This window comes from Lontra canadensis, unplaced genomic scaffold, assembly GCF_010015895.1.
Source record: "Lontra canadensis isolate GAN:19392208 unplaced genomic scaffold, GSC_riverotter_1.0 scaffold21, whole genome shotgun sequence".
Classification (NCBI taxonomy): Eukaryota; Metazoa; Chordata; class Mammalia; order Carnivora; family Mustelidae; genus Lontra; species Lontra canadensis.
In genome coordinates this window covers 22,636,902-22,663,686 of record NW_022631015.1, presented here as the reverse complement: position 1 = coordinate 22,663,686, position 26,785 = coordinate 22,636,902, and the positions used below count along the sequence as shown (strand labels likewise).

Sequence of the window (26,785 nt, the reverse complement as noted above, 5' to 3'; positions counted from 1 at the left end):
CTTTCTGCCATTCATTTCATCACTGGTACTCATTTAAAAAATGCAGATTGATCAATGATTTTCTTCCTGGTAATATCCTAGGAGATTGGAGACACAAAGTTGAAGAGGAAAGAGGCCCTGCCCTTGAGGAGGGAAGGGCAGGGGTGAAAAAGGTACAGAAATAAATAGGTGGGGCAAGGGAGTAGGACAAGTGTTTCTACCTGGAGATATCAGAGAAGGCTGCATGAAGGAAGGAGCCCTTAGATCAAGCTCTGAAAGATGAGTGGATGTGTCCCAAGCTGGGAGGGTAAATAAGAGGTGGGAGCCATGTCAGGAAAGGTTTGGAGGATCCACCGCTGGAGAGTGGCCAGTGGCTCAACTGTCCCTTATGTTTTCCACGTATCAGAGAATGGAATGTGGTGAGTGAGGGTGAAGCTGGGGCTTGAGTCAGGTCTCGGCTCCATCATGGGGCGCATGACCTTGGATGGGTCATTTTACTTCTTGGGCCTAGAAGTAAAACAAAGATAATAATACCAATTTCATAGGGTTGGTGTGAGAATTAAGTGAATCAAGGGACTTAAAACTATGCCTGGCATTATATAAGTGTGGGCTCTTAGTTATATATTTTCTCCATTTTGCCCATTTGGGGCATTTATATAAATAAAATCATACTATTTATATTTTTTTGAAATTTTTCTTAGTCAACGGTTTTTTTTTTTTTAAGATTTTTTTATTTAGGTGGAGAGGGGCAGAGAGAAAGGGAGAGGGAGAGAATCTCAAGCAGACTCCTCACTGAACACAGAGCCCAACATGGGGCTTGATCCCAGGGCCCTGACGTCATGACCTGAACCAAAACCAAGAGTCAGATGCCTAACCAACTGAGCAGGCGCCCTGACAATGTGCTTTTGAAATTTATTCATATTGTTGGTTGCCTCTGTAGTTCATTAGTTTTCCGGCTAGCTAACACACATCATGCATATATGCCTTATTTCTGTAAAGTGAGTGTCAATTTCGGAGAGCAGGGACCATATTCTCTATCTTCCTTGCTTTCAAAGTGTTCTCACTGGCATTAGTGGTTTGTTCTTACAGACTGTTAACTTAGTTTTTAGAATATACAAATCGGAGAAGATGAGACTGAGGGGAACTTACCAAAGGTTGTTGAAATTTTGTACCAAGCACCATGACTACTCATTCTCTACCCCTACTGACACTTCAGTCAGAGAAATGGCCCCACGCTGCCCTGTGAGAGGTTGAAGTTGGATAATTACGACCATGTGTGTATAGTGTCCCCTGTGCTATGTCAATTCCCTTACGTTTATTAGTTTGCTAAGGCTGCCATAAAAAAGAACCCCAACCTGGATGCCTTCAATAACTACAATTGTTGTCTCATGTTCTGGAGGCTAGAAGCCTCAGATCAAGCCTCAGGTGTCGGTAAGGTTGGTTCCTTCTGGGCTAGGTGAGGGGAATCTGTTCCATGCTACTTCTCTAGGTTTTGGGGGTTTGCTGGCCATCGTTGGCATTCCTTGACTTGTAGATCTCTACCGTCATCTTCACATGATGTTCCCCTTGTGTGCCTGTCTCTGTGCAAATCCCCCTTTTTTATAAGGACAATTTATATTGGAATTAGGGACTCACCCTAGTCAAATATGACCTCACCTTTACCAATTACACCTGCAATGACCCTAGTTCCAGGCAAGATCACCTTCTGAGGTGCTGGAGTTAAGACCTCAACATATGAATTGTGGTGGGATTGAGGGGACAAAATTAAACCCATAACAGGAATATACAGAAAGTAGGCCCACAGAGATCATGCTAAGTTGCTGATATGGAAAGAGGGGTGATGGTGATAGCATGGTAACCTGGTGGCTCTGAGATGGGAGGAGACGGAAGTGGTAGAGATCCCAGGAGTCCCAGGGATGCTGTGGGGACCCAGGTCTTCTGAAGTCAACTCCTAAAGCTGTTTTGACGAAAGGTAACAGGGAACTCTGGAACTAATCCAATCGGCCACTTGCCAGCTATGTGCTCTTAGGAAAGTTATTTAAGCTCCCAGAGACCCATTGTTGCATCTGTGAAAGAACAGCGTCCCTGGCATGGGGACGATGGGGAGAAAGTGCAGTAAGGTCAAAACTGATACCTTCCGTTCCTCCCAGCCAGTGTGAAACCAGATTTCCAGCATTTGGACCCATTGTGTGTATGTGTGTGTGATAAAAACAAATAACATAAATTTACCCTCTGAACAATTTTTTTAAGCCCCGTTGACTGTATGTGTATTGTTGTGCAATGGATCTCTGGAACTTTCTCACCTTCCATGATGGAATCTCTATACCCGTCAAACAACAGCCCCCTTCCCCCCCGCTCCCTCAGCCCCTGGCCACCACATTCTTTTTGTTTCTATGAGTTTGACTACTTTAGATGCGTCATAAGGGCAGTCACACAGTATTTGTCTTTTTGTGACTGGCTTATTTCATTTAGCATCATGTCCTCAGGGTTTATCCACATTGTGACGTGTGACAGGACTTCTTTCTTTTATAAGGAAGAATAATGTTTATGGATGGATTATTGAATGGGTTATTGGATGGGTTATTGGGTGGGTTATGGATAGATCCATTATGGAATGGATAAAGAAGGTGAGATATATATCTCTCTCACCTTCTTTAATAGATAATATATATCTCTCACTTTCTTTATCCATTCATCGGCCAAAGGACACTTAGCTTGCTACCATATCTTGACTATTGTGAATAATGTTGCCTTGAACATAGCAGAACAAGTATCAATTCAAGATTGTTTTCAACGCTTTTGGATCTGTACCCAGCATTGGGATAGATGGATCATATGGCATCTGTTTTTAATTTTTAATTTTTTAAAGACTCTCCATACTGTTCCATGGTGGCTGTATCATCTTACGATTCAGATCCATTTTTATTAATTTAAGTAATTAAGTACAACCTTTGACCAGAAGAGTCATTTGAGTGGGAATCAGGTTGAGGGGTGGTGGCAGAAGGGAAGGAGGGAAACGAAGGAGAGCTAGAGAAGGCGTCCACTCCAGCTGTCTGCCTCTCGGGGTTTCTTCAGTGGAGGAGGGGCACTATTGGCCTTTGGGGCTGGACAGTTCCTCCTCTTGAGCCATTGTCCCATGCATTACAGGAAGCTTACCAAGGCATTAAATACCAGTAATACCCCAGGCATTGTGCAACCCCAAATATTCACATATTTCCAAACTCCGCCCTAGGGATGGTCCCAGCCCTGGTTGAAGGAAGCTCTCTTTGGGAACCCCACAGCAACCAGAACAGGAGTAAGCCCATGCTGGTGCCTGAGTAGCCCTTCATGGCAGACAGACTCAAGAATTTGTCTGTTAGCTACCATGCAGTGGGAAGGTACTCAAATCAGAATGCTGAAAGGCATGGGCGGAAGGGAGGGGGTAAGGGAAAAGTGGAGAAGGATTGTGGGTTTTTTCCCATCAGTAAAACACCCAGCTGATAGTCCGTCCTGTGAGCCCCTTTGAGCGGGTTTGGAGTTGAGGACCTGGGCAGAAGTCACCCTGCCCTCTGAGTTGTCCTGAACTTACCTTTAGCTCTTTGTAATACAAAGATCTCCTCCTATGGGTGGGGTTTCCCACATTTTTTTGAACATGCACTATATGCTCTAGCATGTTGACATGCTAGACTTGTACAACTGAGCCAAAGTACCTAAATAATAGAATACATGTGAGTTTCCCCATATATATGCCAGCCCCCTAACCCCAGCCCCTAATACAGTGAGTGAAAGCTTCCCGTGCTCACCCCAGGGAGAGATGGTGTTTTGAGAGCTAGGTCCCTGTCTCCTTACTTGTAAGGTGTAATAAAAAGTTCTTTGCTTCCAACACTTCTTTGGTTGTGTTCAATTTAATGCCCTGCAAGCAACAAACCCCTTGAGCTTGGTTACACGTTGCCACAGCTGGACTTTTGCAGCCCCATTTTTCCGTTCTCTCCCCTGGGAGAAGCTGGTTGGCGTAATGTCAAGGGCGCAGTTGATAGAGGAGGAGACAGGTTCTGAGGTTGCAGAGTGGTGGTCTCTCCAAAGTGCTCAGTAAGACTGTGAGAAACCACCACACAACTATGAGAATGGCCAAAGTCTAGGAGACTGTGAATGCCAAGTGTTGACGAGGCTGTGGAGCGATGGGGACGGTCGCTCGTGGCTGCTGGGGATGGTCGCTCATGGCTGCTGGGAACGCAAAATGGCACAGCCACTTTGGAAGACAGTTGGGCAGCTGCCTACAAAACTTAACATAGTCTTATCATCGCAACCAGCAATTGAGCTTCTTGATATTTACCCAGTGGAGTTGACAATTTATAGCCACACCCATGCCTGCACACAGATGTTTCTGGCAGCTTTATTTGTAAATGCCAAAACCGGAAGCAACCAAGACATCCTTCCGGAGGGGAATAAAGAGACTGTCGTCCATACGGACAGGGGAGTATTATTCAGTGCTAAAAAGAAATGACCTCGCGGGCCATGAAAAGATGTAGAAGAAATTTAAATGCATATTACTAAGTGAAAGACACCAACCTGAGAAATCTGTATTCTGTATGATTCCAACTATGTGGCGTTCTGGAAAAGGCAGAATATGGAGACAGTTAAAAAAGATGAGCGGTTGCCAGGAGGTGGGTGGGAGGGATGAATGAAGAGAGAACAGAGGGTTTTTAGGGCACTGGGACTAATTTGTATGATACTGTAATGGTGGACACACGTCATTAAACATTTGTCACAATCCTTAGAGAGTACAACACCGAGAGTGAACCCTAAGGCAAAGTATGAACTCTGAGTGATTACGATGTGCCGGCATAAGTCCGTCCGGTGTAATAAACACACCTCTCTGATCCAGGCTGCTGGGGGTGGGGACGGGGCTGCCTAATGGGAGAGGCTGTGCCTGCAGATGTGCAGGCAATGTATGGGAAAACTCTTACTTCCTCTCAAGTTCACTGTGAACCTATAACTGCTCTAAAAAAGAAAGCCTATGAAAAATATATATTTTGGGGGGCACCGAGTGACTCGGTTAAGCATTTGCTTTCAGCTTGGGTCATGATCTCAGGGTCCTGGGATTGAGCACCATATCGGGCTCCCTGCTCAGCGGGGAGTCTGCTTCTCCTTCTGCTCTTCACGTGCTCTCATGAGTTCTCTCACTCTCTCTCTCTCTCTCTCTCTCATAAATAAAATATATATATATATTTTTTTAACCCCCTACTCAGTAAATAAAGTTGCCGGAAGTCAATATGGGGGGCTAACAATCCCTCTATTAGCATTTTCTGAGCTTCTGACCCTCTGTGAGGTCTTTATAACACAACAGAGAGCTCTGGGAGCCCCCAGATGAAGCTGCAGCACTAGTCCGAGACTGGGGTTTAGCGACCATTGGGAACCTAGGGCGCTCTGGGTAGTTCTATACGGGAACGCTGCCCTGTTCTCCTAGGAAAGCTTACTGGTTGGTGACTCCTCCCTCTGGGAGGAGCAGCTTTTGGTGTCCCTTCTCTTCCTTCTACGCTAGTGATGGTCTGAGGACCCAGTCAAAGTGAAATGGAAGTTGTTTGACCCAAACAAGTTATCTGCTGCTTGGCCATTGATTAGCTGAGCTCATAAGAACCAACACATGACTGAACTTGGTTTAAAGATTCGTAGAGTTTTTCCTCCTCAAAGGCAAGAGGTTTGCCAAAAGGAAGAACTAGAGGCACACTAGTTCGGTTCCCCCCAGAAGCCTCCTTTGTGTGTCTTAGTGACCGTTCGAGCTTTCAGAGAAATGGTCAAGGAAGCAGATAAGAGGCATGGGAACGGTGCCCTTCCTTCCAATGCTACCCGTTGTGTTCAAATTCATAAGAAAGTTAAAAGCCTGACTTCCTCTTTAAGAGAATCTTGAAAGGTATAGCTTTGAAGAATTCATTGCACTCGGACTTTGTAGTGGTATATGTGTTCAAGTCAAACCTGATCTGCAGCCCCCTTCCCCCCAAATTCTTTCTTCTCTGGGGCAAGAATTAGCCCCACGTGGAATGCACTCTTCACTCTTCGAAAGGCTCCCGGAGCTTATTCATATGAATGAAGCTGCGGAGGCGGAAGCTGCCTCCCCAAAGACTTTCACAACCTGCAGCCCCAGCCCAGCCCAGCCCAGCGCTGGGAGAGGAAACTGCCCCGGGGAGCACTGTTGTCAGTGGGGACTGTCGCGGCCACCTTCCTGCTGTGGCCTGCGGACTGCCCTCTCCAAGATGCAGTATCTGGACCCCGAGGAGCTCCTGAGCGAGGAAGAGGATGATATTTTTGGTGAAGGTAAATGTCTTTCTGGCAGAAGCTGTTCTGGTCGACTTTGCTTAGCTTTGAAACCTTTGCCCAGCTGGGGTATTTTGAAAGCATCCTGGTGGTTGTAGGCACCAGTCTAGGCACCAAGGAATATAAGGCAAAGCAGGACACAAGGGAGTTGAATGGTTCCTCCAAATATCTTCTTTTTAAGTCATGACTAGATAAATGTTTAGGGTAGGAAATGAGTGCTCAATTATTCCCCTTGTCCTTCCGTGCTCTCTTGTCTAGCACGTCAAGGGAAGCCTGTCATGGTGCTTTGCACACAGCAGAGCTGCTAGGGTTAACAGATGGACAAATGGGCCAGGGGTGGTTCTCCACGGTACCATATTGCTTTCAGTGGCACTAGCTGCCTCTCCCCCTTCTCCCTTAACGTCTGGATCTTTTTCTCTTCCTTGGAGGTATTTGGCAGCCCAACTCTCCATGCCCTCCTCCTTTTCTTCCCGCTGGGACCGTGGAGTTTTCCCTTCTTATTCTGCAGTCCTTCCACAAGCAGACCTGTGGGCTGGGGTTTGGCTGGAAGGGCTGTGATTTTCTGTGGCTAATCTAGTAACCTACAGATGTCTTGGTCAAATGCTGTCCATGAGAAGGGACCACAGGCAAAAGAGCTTTCCTAGAACTTGAAATTGTCTAAATAAATGGTAAGCTGGGCTCAGGGACCTCATCACTTAGGTTGATTTCCATAAGAAACCATAGCTGGTAAGTTTTTAAAAACTCTATCAAGTAGCTTTTTTTTTTTTTTTTTTTTTTTTTTTTAAGGAGCACTAGCAAAATTTTGAGGGACCACTCAAGTAATACAAACCCAGTGAAGAAAACTGCAGACTGTAGCATAGTAAGACTCCTTTGCAACCTGCTCATCTAGGTTGTACCCACTACCAATGTTTTGATGTCTTTCTAATCATAATGTGAAGTTTTATCATCACCGAGATCAGGTTTAAGAATACCTATTCGGGTTTCCTTGGTGTTTGCCAAATTCTCAATCTGTTGCTTTCCTTTGATAAGAGGTATTCAGAGCCACTCGAAGTTTGACTTGAGATATTTACTCCTTGCACGACTTTAAAAATGTTTACAGCTATGAAGATAAGCTTAGAATGGACAGTCTGGTGATTTTTCACCCAACTCCCAAAATGCCCAGATCACATTTCTTACCCCCAAAGCAATTCTGTCTGACGATGGTGCTAACGAGCGCCATCTATAGGCCGATGCACCACATTACGGTTTAGTTGTGGCCCCACCCTCGAAAGAGTTAAGACCTGAGTAATGCAGGCTAGGGGAACCTGTAGGATGACTCGCATGAGCATCCCTGATGATTTAGGGGATTATTTCAACCTAACGGGCAAGGTAAAGAGTCAAGTAGGGAGTCAGACAAGATGCAGATTGAAATTCTCATGTGCCGCGAACTCCTTTTGTGACTTGCTCAGGTTACTTAACTAGAGACACAAACCCTCCTTTCCCAGTGCTGATGTGGGACGGTAATACCTGTTGGGTCATACAGATCTCCTTCACGACAGATTTGTAATATCTGCGTTGCAGTTCACATGTGATATGCTTTATACTTTCTGGGCTGCATTTCTCCTGGAGCTTACTCTCCAGAGCAGAGCGAAAGAATCCTTTTAAGTCCAACAGACGCTGTGTTTTTATTGGCTTCTCTGAGTTCTGGCTCACGTTTGTCATTTTCCGCGTGCGCTGTCTGGCTGGTGCTTCATTTAAACAAAGTTCTGTTGGGGGTGACAGTCGAGCGTTTCAGCAATGGAATTAACATTGCCCGGGCTTTGCCTTTAAATCATGCTGTGACTGTGAGCAGATTTGTTCGTCGTTCTGTGCCTCAGTTTACTCACTTATAAACTGGACTACCAGCTTCCCAGGTGGTGTGGAGATTAAATGTTGTTCCAGGGAAGGCCTTAGAATAATACCTACAACATAGTTAAGTGCTCGGTAAGTACCTGTTCCTACAATGGAATAGAAGGTCATGCCCAGGAGTTTTCCACATGCTGGGTTAACCTCACGTATTCAAAATAGGGCTTATTTACGGAACTTCAGCTTTGTAAACCTCCATTCAGAGGTAGATGGTGAAAACGCATCAGACAAGTTGTTGGCAGCGTCTTTGGAGCGCTGACCCTGTTGTCATGTGGTGTAGGGCCCTGGGCAAGTCATGTCATCTCTTTGAGCCTCTCCTTTCATCTAGAACAAGAGGGTGATTACACATTCTATAAGATTTCATTTAAAAAATTCCAGCATTCTATTACTTCATCTTTTCTGCACGGTGGCTTGGATTTACCTACAGGAATCCATGCTTGCTGTATGTTTCATCCGTGCTTTTTGCTCCCTTAACGCGCCTTGGAGAGCAGAAAGCTTTCGGTACGATGAGTTTTCTCTGACACAATGGAAGGAAAATGCCCAGGAGCTTGTTACTAAGGCAACCATATTTCCTCGCAATGGACACATTTTTAAAGAACCCTTTCCCCCTAAAGGAACATGAATTTAGAATTTAGGTCCATTTGCTTAACAAGTATATATAAGTTCATTTAGGTTTATGGACCACATAGAGATCTGGGGAGGAAGAAAAAAATGAGTCATGCTCACAATATTTTTTTAACTGCCTTTCTGAGATCCTCTTTGCTTCAGGTATTGTTTTCTGTGGTTAAAGAAAATGTTAAGGTCACAGAATTAAGAGGCACTGGTGCGTCCCTCCGTTCTTGTTCTAGGGGAGAGTTGCAAATGGTTAGTGAGAGAGAGAAGCAGCTCTCCACCTACCCTCCAGAAGTCCTGATATTTATTCTCTCCTCTCCCCCTTCTCCCCCCGCCCCATCGCACACACACACAGAGCACCCAAATAACCCCACCATCATCAGGCCGTCCAGAACATGGTTGCTCTCAGGTAGACTTAATTCTTTCTTGGGAAATTGATTGATCGGATTACCAAGGTACAGAAAAATCAGTCATTGGAATGAGATGCTCTTTTCCCATCCATCGTTATTTCAAACGTATCAAATTAAAGGGCTTTTATCTGTTCTATCACTGTGCCTTCTTGACAGCCAGCTTTCAGTAACAGACCAGAGCGCATGTGTGGGAGGAAACAGCTCCCCCGGTGGCAGTCAGTAGCTGGTTCAGCAGACAAAAATGACTCCTTGGCACCAGTTAAAACTGCTTCTTTCCTCAAAGCCACAAGTCACTGCCCCATTTTCAGCCCCACTCAGTGCTCTCTCATTAAGTCAATGGTTAGAATAATAACGCACCAGGAGTTCCCAGTTAGGAGTGCAGAGTATTTCTCGGGTTCCTCTAGTCCCTGGAGACTCACGTGCCTTGTAAGGAAGGCCTTGCTTCTAGAAAGGCCACAGGACACGGCAAAGCTTTCGTAGGACCTTCGAATGTTCCCCGGGGCTGGTACAATGTAGCACAGCAAGAGAATACTGGCGTCGTGGGCCACCATTGTCTGTGAACGCTGTTTCAACCTCCCCAAAGGAGGAGAGCCTCCAGGCTGCGGATGAACGGGCAAAAGGGAGAGCATTGAACCCGCAGCTGCGTCGCTCTCCGACAGACCAGCAGACACTTAGGAAAAAGTACCACTCGCTTTGAACCAAACCTTTCTCATTTCCCCAGGCCAAGTAAATTAGCACGTTTTCCCGTTCAAGAGAAATTTCGGTTTAGAGAGAGCAAGAAAACTGCAAAAGATTTACCAAAGGAAAAACAAACCAGAGAACTGTAAGTAGAAGAGATGCTCACTTTCTGTCTCTACTGCTTACGAAGCCAAGAAAGAGATTTTTTTTTAATTTTTTAAAAGATTTTATTTACTTATTTGACAGAGATCACAAGTAGGCAGAGAGGCAAGCAGAGGGAGAGGGAGGGAAGCAGGCTCCCTGATGAGCAGAGAGCCCGATTTGGGGCTTGATCCCAGGACCCTGGGATCATGACCCAAGCTGAAGCCAGAGGCTTTAACCCACTGAGCCACTTGGGCGCCCCTAGGAAGAGATTTTTTTTAATAGGGAAACAATTATGCAGTCTAATCTGGCGTATTTTGTTGTTTCCCGAACTACTTGTGCCCTTCCCAAAGTTAAAAGAAGAAGAGATTAAATTAAGAATATGTACAAAGCCAGTAAATCCTAAAAGTTCAGAGGTTAAGTCATACCCTCTATGGAAAAAATATGAAGAGATGGAACGTAGGGGCACCTGGGTGGCTCAGTCCATTAAGCATCTGCCTTAAGTGTCTTATCCTTAAATGTCTGCTCTTTGGGGCCCTGGGATCAAGCCCCATGTTAGGCTCCCTGCTCAGTGGGGAGCCTGCTTCTCCCTCTCCCTACCCCCTGCTTGTGTTCTCTCTCTCTCTCTCTCATACCCATTCTCTCTCTCTCAAATAAATAAAATCTTAGAGAGAGGGCATAAAATTATACACCTCTTGGCTAGGAAGAGTTGGAGTTTTTGTTTGACTATAGTACACTTTATACATTATAAGTATAATAATTGGTATTTAGCCATGATGGACCTTTCTCCAAAAATCCAAATCTGGGGTTCTCAAGTGCACCCAAGTAATGGGATTGGAAAATGGGCGGGAAGAGCTGCCCTCGTTTCCTGAGTTAAGAACAGTTGGTCCCTCTTTGCTCTCGTGATTCGCCGAGATGGCTTGGATCAGGTTCACCCCTCGGCGTCCTGGAGAAATGCTCTGCTTGGAACTTGTTTTCCCTCCTTTGTCTCAGGTTATGGAGCAGACACAGACCTCCCTGCAGTAATTCATGCCTCTGTGACCTACGTCTTGGATGACTGCAAAACATTCCCTTCCCATAGATGTCTAGGAAGCTTTCTTTGCTGGTGCCCAAGAGATGGTGTCATATCAGGGGCACAAACTAAAATAGCACATTGCACTAAAGCTATGTGGGCTGTTTTAACCACGAGTTCCCCCCTTACCCCCCCCCCCGCCCCCGGTTTATGGCCTCCAATGACCTCAGGGTGACCTATTTAGATCAGGCCAAAGCCAAGGGGCCCAATAGCAGAAATAAAGCATTTTAAATGCTTATCTCATATCTTTATGAGCAGCCAGCCAAGTCCTTTTAGGAATGGTATAAGACATACTCAAGCATGTCTTTTATAGGACATGAGAATGAAAATTATAAGCATACCCATTTATGTGTAGTCCAAAAAAAAAAAAATGTTTTTAAGCAAAAGAAATGTGTGGTTGTTATGACCAAAACAGAGAAACTGGTAGTCTTCCCCTCCCCCTTGATGGAAGTCACTTCGCTTACTCAAGTCAGCGTATGTGTTAGAGCTGTGGTTTCCCCAGCGGATGGCCCCTCACGTGTTCTAGTGTGCTCAGCAAGTGTCAGCTTCTTCAACTCCTCATTTATTTTTGGATGGCTAAATTGTGCCTATTGATTGTTTGCCAAACAGCTGCGACGTTCAACAGCGATGTTTGTGATTCAGTGGGTTTCAGAAGAGATTTTAAAGAAGAAAAATGTATTAGCTGAGCCAAATGGAAATGACTATTTTAACTACCAGAAGAAGGACGGAGAAGAGTTAGGGAGGAATTAAAAAAAAAAAAAAAATAGTGACTGGTCCTGGCAAGTAAAATGGAGAGAAGAAAGTGAAACCCAAAATGCAGGTGCTGGTGGGATTTTTTTTTTTTAAGATTTTATTTATTTGAAAGAGATAGAGAGTATGGCATGCGAATGAGGGGAGAGGGGCACAGGGAGAAGCAGACTCCTTGCTGAGCAGGGAACCTGATGTGGGGCTTGATCCCAGGACCCTGGGATCAAACCTGAGCTGAAGGCATATGCTTAACCGACTGAGCCACCCAGGCACCCAGGTGCTGGTGGGATATTGTACGTACTCTGTATGTTCCAGGGTATCCTGGTGCCTGGCTTCTGGGGAGCCTGAGATGTGAATGAGCCTGGATGACCAGGAAAGGGAGGATTCCCTAGCAGGCGTCAGCCCTGGAGCGAGGGAGGGATCGGATGAGAATGTGAAGTGTTCAGTCCTTGCTGGTAGACGTACCAGGTCATCTAACGTATCTCATAGGGCATCTAGAATTTCCCTTCCGGGGAAAAAACAATCTATTTGATCATTTTTAGATATTTTTAAGAGAAACATTTTGACCTATGCTGGGATAGCAAAAGGCGGGTATAATGGCCAGTTTTACTCCGTAAGACAAAAATAATTTCTATTACCGTCACTCTCATGTGAACTTTCCACATGTTACACTTTTCCATGCTTTACCTCCCTGAGCAAATGCTTCAGGCAGAAGACCCAGAAAGATCAACGATGGATACAGAGTAAGAATTTGAGAGAGGAAGAAGACACTGTATCGCCTTTATAAAGATTGTCAGTAATAGATAACCTAGCAAACAGAAAAAGATCTGGTATTTCATCTTCTGCTGAATAATGAGGTGTAGCCCTAGGAAATAAACATTTCTAAATAAAAGAGCAGGTTGCCGCCTTCTGCAGTGATGAGATTATGGCGCTGTCTTTTCAGTGTAATGTTTTCCTTCCTAGTCTTTGGATCATCGGGGGTTAAAAGTCTCAGTATACTATGCCACTCAGACAGCACCAGCGGAAAACCAGCTGGAGCCTTCTCCCTCTCAGCTTCATTCTAAACCATCCATTCAGTGTAAGATGTAATGAGCTAAAAACAGGAAGTGAATACTTTGACTTCCAGATCACAAGTGGAGTCAGCTAGTTGAGCAGTTGAATAGAATTTTTTTTTTTTCTCTATAAATCGGCATTCAGGAAACTCAGAGGGAGTAAACATGAAAATATTTTCTACGGTAGGATTTTTCTTCCTATTTATATCAGCACAACGAACTGATTAGAATGGTATGTGAAGAAAAGTATGTCAGAGAATCAGATATGCAGATGTAATTTGTGGAAGACACTTTTAACCACTTTCAGATAAATTATGTGATGAAATATTAGGAAAAACAAACTCTTCTTCAATTTCTGGTTTATACACTGAGGGGTACCAAGGATGTCTTCGGGGTGGGGCAGACTTCAGCCCCTGGTTCATCTCCATTAGTATCCCTAAAAACTGAAATATAAGTTAGAATTTTAACTTTTAATAGAAAATATGATAAAAAAAAGCTTTTTCAGAAAACAGCTATTTTAAATGATCTGCATTCTGTGTACAAAGTTGTATGCAAACAGCTCCTAGCAAAGGGCCAAACCCCTTCTCCAGCCATGTTGCTATACCAAGTACTTTGCTAACAAAAATTCTAGAGCTACCATTGTTTCTAAATCTTTGATTGTTACTGTTCAGACTTCCAAACTGAGGGAAGGTAGTATAGTAGAATGAACATAATATTTGGACTCAAAAGATCGATTTCAATTTATTCATGGTTTGACTTTAGGAAAGTTACCTAACCCCTCAGAAGCTTCATTTCCTTCTTTCATGTGGGGATGATGACAATTATGGTGGTAATGATGTTGGGGTGGTGGTGATAATGGTGATAGCGATGATGATGGGGTCATGTGGTGGTGATGGTGGTGGTGAAGGTCATAGTGGTCATGGTGGTGGTGATGGTGATGATGGTGGTGGTCACAATGGTCATGGTGATTGTCATGGTCTTAGTGATGATGAGAGTGGTCATGGCAGTGGTGGTCATGGTGGTGGCGATGATCTTGGTGGTCATGGTGGTGGTCTTGGTGATGATGGTGGTGGTCATGGTGGTGGTCATGGTGGTGGTGGTGGTCGCCTCCTGAGAAAATTTCTGTGAAGTTAAAGGAGATAATGTTGAGGTAATGGAATACCATTAAGGGCCTACTATGTAAATGTCAGTTATTATCAAACTGATTTTCTCAGCTGCCCCAGCCTCCCCCGTCTATGCAATTACCCTTTCCTCCTCTTGACCTGTGACCAACAAAGACACAAGCTGATGAGAGCAGAGTTATCTAGACTGCTCATTCCACATGCTTTCCTGGGAATATAAAGGTGTTTCTGGCTCACAAATTAAAAAGTCTGGCTCCTCTCTGATGTCCACCACATGACCAAGGCAGGGCTCAGAATAACCCCATCATTTGGCATAAAATAAGTATGTGATTTCCTACCCATTTTTTATGGTTCGCCAATCTGGTCTCCCTCTGAAAATTAATTTGAGTATTGAAGAGTCATAACACTAAGGCAGTTTTCTTGTGGAGAGAGTCCCCTCACCTTGGTCAGGAATCTGGAGGTCAGGAATCACATCTCTAACAGCATCTGTAACGACCTACAGTCCCTATTTCCTGGGTTAATACTTACTTACAGTAAACATACCACAGTTACTGCCTCCCCCATCTCAGTGATCTGAGAAAGGCTAGGCTTTCTATAGCTGTTAAAACATTTCTAATTTAAAGATAACCCCCATTGAAATTTGAATTATACACGTCACAATATTTTAGGACACCAGTTAGGATTGTAAACGAAGCTTCGACAACAAACGTCCTCTCTCCTGGTGTTCTGTTTGGTTTTTACTTCCACTGCTTCTTAAAACATTTTCAGTGATAGAAACCTCCTGGAGGAAATTGTGGCTATCTATTTGTGTGTACATTTTTGTAAATATATTAATATGCACACACGTACAGGAAGACAAGTAGTAGCTCAGTTGCTTAATAGTAATCCTGCGTGGGGCAGAGAACAAGTGGATGGGATTGACCTGCTGGGAACGAATCAACACATTTTGGTAGGGCCCCACTCCATGGGAGTTGTGACCGCTGCACGTAACTGGTCAGTTAGGTTAGAAGCTGTACTAGCTGTGGCAGGGGTGAGTGGCAATGGATTAACCCAAATCCTCCCCTCTCCTGGAGACACAATGGATGGTGGTGGGTTAGGAGCATCACCATTTGTATGAGAAAAGACAACACAACATCTGGTTATTTGCAACTCAGGCTACAGGGCAGAGGATGTAAAAAGCCCTGTGTGTCCTCCTAATGGTGATGGTACTCCAGCTTTTACAATCTCCCAGGCACAGCTGAGAAGGGCAGGCTGCGAGTCAGTGGCTCTCTGCCCTCTCTTGACCTAGCCAGGAGTTGTCAGCAAACCACGCCCAGTGGGCCTATCCCAGCCCACAGCCTGTTTCTGTTCATAGCCTGCAAGATGGGAGTGGTTTTTTACAGGTGAACATTTGCAATTGATTTGGTGATGGGGAACAGTAAACCTTGAACAAAGAAGAAGAATTCCATCCTTCTCCCAAGCCGACCAGGATTACTGAAAAAGAGAAAGTACTTGATTATATTTTAAATTTTGTCAGTAAAAATAGGTGAAAGTTTATTTTCTCTCTTGTCATATGGAGGTATCAATGTAATTTCTTTGTTTTTGCCTCTTGGGCCACAAAGCCTAAAATATTTGCTGTCCTGCTCTTTCTAGAGAAAGTCTGCTGACCTCAGGACTACATTATCAAATTCCAAATCATTTTGCCTCTTGAGGTCATTGAGAGTTTCTTAACCACATCTCCCTCCAGCTCTTCCCCTTTTCACATCTGCTGGGAGAGTCTTGTTAAGTCCTCATTTAAGAGAACATTTATCACCCTTTTATTGTTTTAAATTCCTCATTTTAAGAGAATACACGTCACCATATGACACTGCTGTGTAATACCAACTGGAAGGATGAGGAAAATCTGTGGTCCAAGACAAAACCAAAGACAGAGCAGAGAGCACCGGGCTGGGGAGGCCGGACAAGGAAGGCCACATCATTTAAGGGGGAGACAGAGTGGGACTAGGGACCCCCAGCCAACCAGTGAATGAGTTGAAAGAAGCCACACAGGGTGCTTCCAGAGTCCTTTTTCCACTCACATCTCTGCATCAGCTCCAGGAATTTTCCTCTCCATTTGATTCTTTGGGTTGACTGGTGTCTAAGGTCTGAGGTCCTTTGAAACTTGTGGTAAAGAACCACTGATGTGTGAACGTGACTCCAGTCTTCTTCTCAGCTCTTCCACACACATCACCCCAAGTCTCCCGATTCACCATGGGGTGACGATGGCAGGCCCCGGGGGGAATCACCCAGAGAAACCACACATGAAAACACATCACCCTTGTATGAGAAGATTACGTGGGATGAGCAGAGCTCCGATCACCCCAAGACGGAGCTGTCTCTTGCCCACTGCCCTTTGCCTGCAGCGCAGACCAGTGCGTGTCCACTTAGCCTGCGTGTCAATTCGAGGACAGGGAAGCCTTTTCAAAACAGGCACGAACGAATGAGTGAAAAGCACCGCGCCACACACACTTAGACACAGTTAGCGGGGGCCGCTTGGCTCCTGGTTGCTAAGCGTTAGAAACAACAGGAATGTTTAGCTCTAATGGGCATCTCTGAGTGGTTTTAACTTGCTGGAGGGGGAAATATCGTGTTGTCAAAAGGAGTCAGGGAGCCATTGTCCGCTGTTGGTGAGAATGTAAAATGGTGCAGCCACTCTGGAAAACAGTGTGACGGCTCCTCAGGAATGAAAAATAGAACTGTCATATGATCCAGAAATTCCGCTTCTGGGTATATATTCAGAAGAATCGAAAGCAGGGTCTTGAAGAGATACTTGTACAGCCGAGTCTACAGCAGCATCATTCACAACAGTCGGAAGAGGCAAAGCAACCCAGTTGCCCACCGATGGGCAAATGGGCAAGTGAAATGTGGTCCCTGCATACACTGGAATGTTCTTCAGTCGGGAAGAAAGAAGGAAATTCTGATACTTGCCATGACACGGAGGGATGGGAAGTCGAAATTCTGATACTCGCCATGACATGGAGGGACGGGAGGTCACTAAACTCGGTGAAAGAAGTCAGTTACAAAAAGGAAACAAAAACATCCCCAAATACTGTGTGATTCCACTTATACAAAGTAGCTGAAGTAGTCAAATGTCTGGAAATAGAAAACAGAAAGAAGGCTTGGGAAGAGGGGGAATTAGGAGTTGTTGTTTAAGGGCACAGAGTCTTAGTTTTGCAAGATGAAGAGAGCAACATGGATTTAACCCTCTGAACCGTACACAAGATTTATTAAAGTGGTCATTCTTATGCATATATATATGGACACACACACACACACACACACACACACACATATTTCCACATTTTAAAAAAAGAGTTAGGAATAACTACACTCAGACAAACAGAAAAGAGAAAGTACCAGGCAGTTCCTGAAAGTCTTCACAATAGTTACTTTTTCTCAAACCATATACATGTCACAGGAGGGAACTGAATTTCCATGAGAGATAGAAATGGCTGATTGTGACCGTGGCTGGACTTAGCCAACACAATCTTAGAAAGACTGTTCTTCGTAACAGAATGCGTAAGAGTTTCGGATGGGAACCCTGCCAACCACTTTCTGCCTGGCTGGGAATCAGTTTTTAGAATCGTTGCATAAATGTTTTGAGATGAGCACTTACTGGGGCCCCTCTAGAAAGAAGTAGAATCATCAGAAAAGAGCCACTTCAGGAGCTTATGAACTATTTAAGGATATGAGATTTACTTTATCTTTCGTTTAAAGAATACTTATTGGGGCACCTGGGTGGCTCCGTCGGTTAAGCCTCTGCCTTCAGCTCAGGTCATGATCTCAGGGTCCTGGGATCGAGCCCCGAACTGGGCTCCCTGCTCACTGGAGAGTCTGCTTCTTCTGCCTCTGCCAGCTTGTGCTCTCCCTCTCTCTCTCACTCTCAAATAGATAAAATCTTAAGAAAGGAAGGAAGGAAGGAAGAAAGGAAGGAAAGAAAAGAATAACTTATTGAATATCTACCATGTGTTTGGTTCGATTCTATTCAGTTCCTGGGACCTGAGGTGACTGCCACACGGCCCTACCCCTTGTGAAGTTCTATTGCCTTGGAGGGGGACAGATAGTAGACAAGAAAGAACAGGCTGTGTCTGATGGAAGGACAGGTTTTGGAGAAAAGTGCAGGGTGAGAAGGATAGAACATGGTGGCTGGAGAAGATTTTACTGATACATAGCCAGACTCTTGCTGGTGCTGTAGGTCTGACCTAGACTGCTGGGGGAGAAGGTTCCAGGAAGAGCCAGAGGCTGGTGTGTACTAGCAGAGAGGGGTGCATGATGAGAACCAAGAGGTTTCAGTGGGTCAGGGTCCAGTCCTTGTAAAGCCCTACAGGCCATGGTAAGGATTTGAGTTTTTGTTCCCTGGGTGATGGGAAGACCCTGGTGGGTGTTGAGCACAGTGACATAATCTGCTTTGCCTTTCTTTTTTTTTTTTTTTTTTAAATTTTTATTTATTTATTTGACAGAGATCACAAGTAGGCAGAGAGTCAGGCAGAGAAAGTGGGAGAAGCAGGCTCCCCACTGAGCAGAGAGCCCGATGTGGGACTCGATCCCAGGACCCTGAGATCATGACCTGAGCCAAAGTCAGAGGCTTTAACCCACTGAGCCACCCAGGTGCCCCTCTGCTTTGCCTTTCAAAAGGATCATTCTGATTGTTGTCTCGAAAGTAAAGTTGTGGGGGGGCATGTAGGGCAAAGGCAGGGAGGTCATTTGGGAGACTTGCTATTCCAGGAGAAAGTGGATGAGACCCTCCCCAGGCCTGACACTGTTAATTCTGGAAGTAAGGGGTGGGGTGGGGGGAGTTGCCAAGGATAACTCTTCGGTCCAAGCATCTAGAAGGCTGACATGGCTCTTTACTGAGAAGAGGACTGCTGGAGCTGGGGGGTTGGCGGTGGGGTGGCCATGACAGGGAATCAGGAGTCTGGTTCAGACCGCTACGTTTGTAGGATAGGTGCACACAGTGGCTGACTTCACGGATCCCGCTCCGAGCAGCCACAACAGTGGGCACGCAGGAACTATCTGTGGCACACACATCAGTGGAAATTACGCACGGACGCAGCTCTAGCTTGTGGGGATTGGACTGTATGACTTAGACGGGCTGTTCCATAAAACTGGGCACTTGAGACTGCGGGGCAGACTAAAGGGAGATGAAAGGAAAGATGGGGGGGTCCCTGGAGGAGCAGGGCAGGCATCTCGCAAGGTGACAGCTTGATGTCGTTGGAAGCAGCATTATGACACGTCTGATAGTCGTGGAAGAGTGTGACTCCCATCGACACGGGGCCTCCTGAGTTTTGTGCTCTGCTCACCCGGTGAAAATACTCACGTTTCTTGACCCTCTGCTTCATGGCTCTACAGCCATAGACTCCGCTGCAAGAGACCTCCAGAGCCTGTCGGTCTATCTTCCTAAACAGAAGGCGGGCAAGGGTCGATCTCATTGCTAAACTCCCTCCCTTCTTTCCCTTCCCCAAGGAGATTTATCAGCTTTTCCCAGTCCCACATCCATTTAACATCAAGAGCTGGCAATCCGCGCATTCGCTTTGATTTTAACTCAAATCCCCCAAGTGACGCCTTTAGTCACTTCTCTTTATTCTAATCCTGGGAAAACTGTTCTTCCTCCGTAAGAGCACCTTGGGTATCCTCGAAAACCATTAAAAGAACAGATGAACATGTGAGGAAGTCTCCAAACCCTAAAATAGCCGGTCAAATATTTGTATCCCAGCAAGCACTTGAGTTGAATAATACATCTTTGCCGACAAGAGGGCAAGTGTATTCTGAGCAGTGAAGAGGGCCGAATGTCTGTGAATTAGGACATGAAATGCGGGGGCACTCGGTCACGGCTGTTGACCTTGAATTCCTCTTTGAACGTGGCTCCCAGGGTGGAGAAGCACTCGTCCCAGAGGCCTGGGTGCACTCGCGCTTCCGAAACCTGCCATCGCCCACGGGACCCGTTCCTCATTCTGACTTGGCCATCGTCTTGGGAGCAAAGGACAAATGAGAGCACATGTTCACATTTCTCTTCCTCAAGGAACCCCCTGAGGCTCACTGAGGAAGGGTCAGTGAAGGAAGAGGCTGAACAAAGCCTTCCATCCCACTCCCCACAACCCCCCCCACACACACACCAGAGCCGGCAGACAGCTGTTCCAGACCCTTCTTGCTGCCGCTAATGAAAACAACCAGGATTCAATGAAAGATATTTAATGGGGGATTGCTTGGAGAAGCCCCTTTCTCTGGAGATTTGCTTAAACCAAAGCCCTTGGCTTGGCTGGTGAAATCTTCAACTCCAGCAGCCTTAGCGTGAATGACCTATTTCGAATGTGACAGCCAATTACACTTTGGTGGCGTGACTAATTCATTAGGCTCGAGAGCTGTCAGCTGGGAATAGTAGAGCAGCCTTGCTGCCTGGCTAATTAGGGAGGGTGACAGTGCCCTGTCCTATCGTCACAGCTCCCACCCAAAGCTGCCAGAGCTGTGGATGGCCTGTGAGCAGACAAGGGCCGTGGGGGGATGGGAACGGGGCCTGGCTCCCGCTACCAGAGAAGGCTTTGCAGGTTGAGCAGGCTGTGCCCCCGGAGTCAGATTTCCACTCTCACCTCTGCAAAGTGAAGCAGGGGAGGGGAGACAGGGATGTCGTCTATACAGTATCCCAATTTTGCCTAAAATGTATGTGGGGGTGGAGGATGGGAAGTGGTGATTTACGAAGAAAGAGGCTTAGACCCTGAAGCTAGCAAGGGCAGCTAATGCTCTCCAGGCCTGGGGCAGGGGGCACAGACCATCCCTCCCTGCAGGTGCTTCCCTCCGCCCCTGGAGCAGGAGCAGGAGCTCCGGGAAGGGTGTTCTCCCGCGTGCAAAGCTGTCCGGGTGCTGGGCAGCTCGCCTTAGTGTCTAGCTCTCGCTTGAATCCTAGTGACAGCTCACTTCACCTCATAAAGACCTGTTTCAGACTGATTCAGACCCCAGCACAATGTCCCCAAAGATGGCGAGGCTTCACAGCAGTGACAAAGTTCTCAGCAATGGGGCTGCTGGGCCCGGGAAGCCTCCTGAAGTTCATGGTCTCACTCTCCTGAATTACGGAAGGACTGATGTTTGAGAAGACAGTTTGCATACCTGCGGGCAGGAAGGAGGGAGAGGGATGGAGCAGGATTGTGTACAAGGATGGCCCTGGCCTAAAATTGAAGGAGGAACAGGGGCGCCTGCGTGGCTCAGTCAGTTAAGCCTCGGTGTCTTGGTTTCAGCTCAGGTCACAATCTCAGGGTCATGAGTCGGAGCCGCACACTGGGCTCTGTGCTGGGATGGGGGGGGCGCTGTCCTGGAGACTCTCCTCGCTGCCCCTCTCCTGCTTGCTTACCCTCTAAAATAAAATCTTTAAAAAAGAGAGAGAGAAACAAAAACAACAAAGAGTTAACTAAGGAAGAGTTTTAAAACAGGAATGACTGAATACAAGCAGATTTTACCTTTTTTTCGATAAGCAATAGGCAACTATTAACGCGTATCCAGCAAGGCACTATCAGGAAACTGATGGCTCCCTCCAATTGGAATAATCCAAGGGAGTTTTCTGTACAACGAGATGGCTCATGAAGGTGTGGGTAGACTGTGGGGGATCCAGGGGGCCCAGTGGGGCCAGTGCCACTGCAGGGCCCAAAGGAGGGAAGACAAAGCAGTGGCTAGAACCTGCGGGATGGAGGCGAGAGGGCTCCCATGGGGACCAGTCATCTTTTAAGAGGGGACACAGCCAGCCCAGTGGAACCTCACAGGGAAGAGCCAAAGAATGGATATCCTCACCTCACTCCCTTCCCTTTTACCTGTCTCCTGTTGGACTCCCATTGGCCAAACCCAACTGGGCATCCTAGGGCAGGGCAGCTCCCGGGACAGAGGGCAGAGACTGGAAGCTGGGGAAAGGACAGGAAGGGGCGATGCAGGATAACCTGCTAGCTAGGGACGGGATCGGGCCTGGGGACGTGGTATAAATAAATCACCTAGGGGAGCTTTACAGATAAATCTCTTCTTTTATGTCTCCCCTATTGACGAGGGAAAGGGCATGGATTTGCTATAAAGCAAAAGTCAGTTTAGAACCTTAAATAAAAGCTTACCTATCAGGACCCAAGCGTTGTGTTTACACATATATACTGACCGTTTCGAATCACTTCTACAGTCATTTTTAAATTATTTTATACTTATTTTAGTGTCTGTGCAACTATGTTTAATGAATTACATTTATACCACTTATGTTTAGCCTTAAAGGGTTTGTAGCTATAGGAATTTGCAAAGTTAACATTCTGCCAAAATGTTTGTCAGGGTAGATCAGAACTTCTCCATATGGGGTCTGAGGACTCCTAAGGTTTCCCAATACTCTTTTATAAGGTCCCGAAGATCCTTAAGAACTTTTTTAAGTTTAAAGGGGTTTAATCTAGATTACGTGTGATATATATCTATATCTATCTATATATACACACACACACACTTATGTCTATATACGTATGATACATACATGCATATATATATCACATATACATGTTATATGAAATATAAACTGGCTAGTCTAGATTATGTTATTGTGTAATAGGTCTTGAGACCAAAAAACTGGGAATTGCTGATGCAAATGCTATTACTGCAGAAAATGACCTCTCCCTGTCATAATAATGTGCCAGCAACCCAAATGTCAACTTTCTGGATGGAAGGGGACTCTTTGCTACATTTAAGGCATATTTTGTTCCCCGCCAGCTTTGAGCCTTTTGTTGACTCTCTTCTACCCACGTAGCCTTCCAGGTCACTTGGTGTAGAAACTAGAAGTGAGGGGTGGAGGTAGGGTTTCAGCCTGGGATCATTTGCCCAAGTGGATAGGCCTGATTTCAGCATCCCTTAGACATACGTGCTTGGGATACACTGAAATGCTAAGTGTGTTGGGCGAACACGTTCCCCATTGTGCAAGCAGACAGTGTAACGGTGGTGAGGAAGCCACAGCCTGAGATGTCTGCTCCCTTGGGAACCTTATCATCAGTGCCAGGCACGGGCAAAGGATAATGGGGTCTTGCTCTCCGCAGTTCAGCAAGCAGTAAGCAGGACCCAGCTGTCGCCTGTCAAGCTGCCGCATACCTCTTTCTGTAGGTACAGCTCTGACGTCAGTCAATGCAGGCATGTTACGCTCTTTCTGGAGAAAAAGATGACAGACACCAGCAGGGCCCGTGATGTACTCTCATTCCTCATTTACTGACTATCCTCTACACTCATTAATATAAAGCTTCCGCTACTGTCCATAGCCCTAAGCACAGTTTCTGATATCCAGGAACATAAACACTATGAAGAGAATTAAAATATCTGGGACAGAAGGAAATTATGGGACTGGGTCTGTCCTTGGGGGGACACAGCATTCACAGGAGAACGCAGGGAAAGCATGGCAGGTGAAAGAAGGCTTCATGAAGGAACTGGTCTTGGACCAGGGCTTCAGAGGCTGGGCAGGATTTCTGGAGACAAGCATCAGAGTAAAAGCATTGGGCAGTTCTCCACAGCGAATTCCCAGGCAGTGGAAACGACCTGAGCAGAATGGTGGAGGAAGGAATGGTCGAATGTCAGAGCCAGAAGGATGCCTGGCAATCAAGTTGTCCACACCCTTCGTTTGACTGGTGAGGACACAGATTGCAAAGGTCAAGACTGGCCCTGAGTTTTCTATTGGCAGAACCAAAATAGAACCAAAGTGTCTCCCAGGTCAGAGACTCTGCAGGGCTGCTCCTTGAACACTGAGCATGGCTGGAAGAGCCGACCCTAGAGCTGGCAGTGCAGGGCGGTGGGGTGCACTGGAAAGAGTTCTTGAACCACACGGTAGTGGTAGGTGAGCTGGGCTCCTGTTTGGGTCTCATCTAGACCAGAGTTTCCCAAAGTGCGTTCTGAGACAAACATGCCAGAGCCCTCCGTGTGCTTGTTGAAATGACTGACTTGGAATGGGAGAGGGGGTGACTCACAAATCTGCACTTCAAACTCTTTCCCAGACTGATTCTCCTGTGCTTCCTAAGTCAGAAAATCAGCGATAAGAAGAAATAGGGGAAGACTGGCCAGAGCAGCAAAGGAAGGAGAACGCAGCTGCTGTGAGCAAGGTGGAGGGTAAAGAGTTACAGTATAAGGAGGGGGTCGGGAATCTTGGAGCTGGCAGCCTTCCAAGCCACGATCTGGCCGTGCACTTGGGCGGCCTAATGCTATAGAGGAAGGTCAGAAGAGTAGAGAAGGAGTTTCAAAATCAGGATGTTAGATCTGCTGTCCACATGGATACTAAGCATCATAGTTATGATAAGAGATTAGATCTCAGTTGTATCTGGTTACCCCTAGGACTAGTCAGCTAGACCAGCTGGAGGCCAGAACGCACTAGCATCACGGGCAGAGTTTATACAGAAACACAAATGAGGAGGGATCACTAGATAGGACCAAATCCCAAAGACCTTCCATCAGTTTCACTTCATGACAGCAGTGGTCTCCAGGCACATTCCAAGTTCTGTATTAACCGTCTAAATCTTTAAGTCAGGAAACTAAACTGGTTACATTTTGGATGCTCTTCTGCTTTCTACCGAGGAATTACATATTTACGACGCTCGACTGGTGGCAGAAAGAACAATCAGGCCGGCTTGGCCATGCTGTTCCCCAACCTAAAAGGGGTTTAAACAAACACCCATGAGCAAAAAGCAGAATAAAACTCAGTTATTGAAAGAGACCATTTTCAGTGCTGCTGGAGTTCAAACACCCCATTTCATGAAACCAGAAGTAATCACAGTTCCCATAGCACCCATAGTACTTCCTCTTTCCTAACACCCACCTCAGTTATGTCCGTCTGTCCTCACGCCAGCCTCCACGAGTTGGGTTACATGACTGTCGTGTTTACCTCTGGGTCTCCTGCCCTTAGTTGAAATAACAGCTTGTTGAAATAGTAGCTCTCATTGGTACCTTGGGGTGTTTTCAATGAAGACTGACATCTGGGGAGGCAGGCAGAGGGACCTGTGTTCAACTCTTTCTCCTTTGGAAGACCCGTGTCTTTCCAGGGGCATGACATAAAGCCTGAGCCAGCCGAGTTTTCACTAATATCTGTACCCTAAGAAAGATCTTGGTTCTGGTGCTGACTCTGGTCGTGTGACTCTGGGCTCTGGGATTCAGACTAGACACTCCACTAAGGATTGTGTCCTGGTTGTGTAGCCCCGTGCTGCCCACTCCCTCACTCGTACATGTCTCTGATCTCAGGGAAGGGTCTAACTGTAGAGTCTACAGTGAGGACAGTAATAGAAAGAGGGAGTGTGGTAGGCTTAGGTGAGACAATGTCTGGCAAGCACCAGGCATCATCTATAATCCTTATGAAATCCTCTGGCCCACTCCCTCCCATAAAATTCGTATGAAGTCTACAGCGGTCCCCTTCCTCATCAGGAAGGCAGTGGTGTTGGAAAGGTGGGTGTTGGGGACTGAACGTGTGTGTTCCCCCAGATTCATATGTTGAAGCCCTCTCTCCCAGTCTGACTGTATCTGGAGTAGGGAAGTAATTAAATTTAGGTGATGCACGAGGATTGGTGTCCTTGTAAGAAAGCCACCGCCAGAGACCTCACACCCTCTCTCTGGGCATAGGCACCGAGGAGAGACCATGTGAGGACAGAACAAGGAGATGGCCATGTGCAAGCCGGGAAGAGAGTCCTCACCAGAAACAAAGGCAGCCAGAACCTTGACCTTGGTCTTTTAGCCCCCAGCACTGAGAAAATAAATGTCTGTCGTTTAAGCCCCTCAGTTTGTGGTATTCCATGATGGCGGCCCTGCAGACTGATATGGTGGGGAAATGGAAAGTCTACTGTCCTCCAGGGTGGATATGAGGCCCTGCTCTTCCTTCCAGGATTTTTCTGTGTAGCCTTGTTAGCACTGATGCTGACCAGCAGTAACTCATCCATTTCTCCCCAAATTTCTACTGCGTATCTGTGCTTCTCTCCAGGCCTCTTTGTTCCAAGGGAGGTAAATGGAGAAATGTCTGGAAGCATCAGATCCTACACAAATAGCTATAGTCCACAGTAGAAGGGGTAAGCACCTGCAGAGATGCTAAGATCGAAAACGTTATACAGTCTGAGGTGAGGGAGCAGGGAAAGGGGCAGGTATCTGGGAAGAACAGAGTCTGGACTGTTTAAACTGGATATTGATAAATTTCCTCTGCTAGAAAATGGGCAAAGGCCAAGCAGGTGAGTATAGGCTGGGGTGGGGTTGACAAGGGAAGAAAAGTATTAAGTAAGAAAAAGGAGTATTCTGGAATGGTAGGTTCATCCTTCATTCAGTAAGTAGGTACTGAGCTCTTGCCCTGTGTTGGGGGTACAGTATCCAAGACAGAAAGGGTCTCCACCCATCTGATCTCACAGTCCAGGGAAAGAGACAAGAAACAAGCACAAAGGCAAATTAGACCATTACAATTTACAATCAGTACTCCACAAGACATGGGAGTTTTGAAAGACATGGGGTTTTGAAAAAGAATAACTGGAGGGAAGATGATACTTAGAGATGCGGCTGGTCAGGGAAGACCTCTCTTCGCTTCTTTATGGAACTGAAAGAAGGCTCTTGTGGCCTGAGCTTAGTAAGGGGACCAGGGGGTACTCATGAGACCCGGAGGCCTTGTGAGCGTTGGTATGGAGTTTGGGTTTATTCTACAATAAATGAGGCATACAGGGTTTAAGCAGGAAAGTGACCACAATGTATTTCTCTTTTAAAAGATGACTTTTCTGTATCGGTTATCTATTCCTGTGTAAGAAATCGTCACAAACATAGCGGTTTCAAACAACTGTGGACAAG

The 26,785-nt window shown here is 46.1% G+C and overlaps 1 protein-coding gene across 8 annotated transcripts in view; it reads left to right on the top strand.

The window, feature by feature from the left end:
• The window catches only part of RIPOR2 (RHO family interacting cell polarization regulator 2), a 209,138-nt gene that overhangs the window by 95,146 nt on the left and 87,207 nt on the right, over positions 1-26,785 (top strand). For 4 of the 8 annotated variants that reach the window (XM_032861655.1, XM_032861653.1, XM_032861659.1 and 1 more), the window contains exon 1: positions 6,106-6,270. The exons of 1 other annotated variant lie outside the window; for it this stretch is intronic. In XM_032861655.1, coding sequence (XP_032717546.1) covers positions 6,210-6,270 — 61 coding nt within the window. In that variant the 5' untranslated portion in view covers positions 6,106-6,209. Of the gene's footprint in view, positions 1-6,103; positions 6,271-26,785 lie in introns of those variants that run through there. 3 more of the 8 variants (XR_004383163.1, XM_032861656.1, XM_032861660.1) reach the window with 2 other exon arrangements.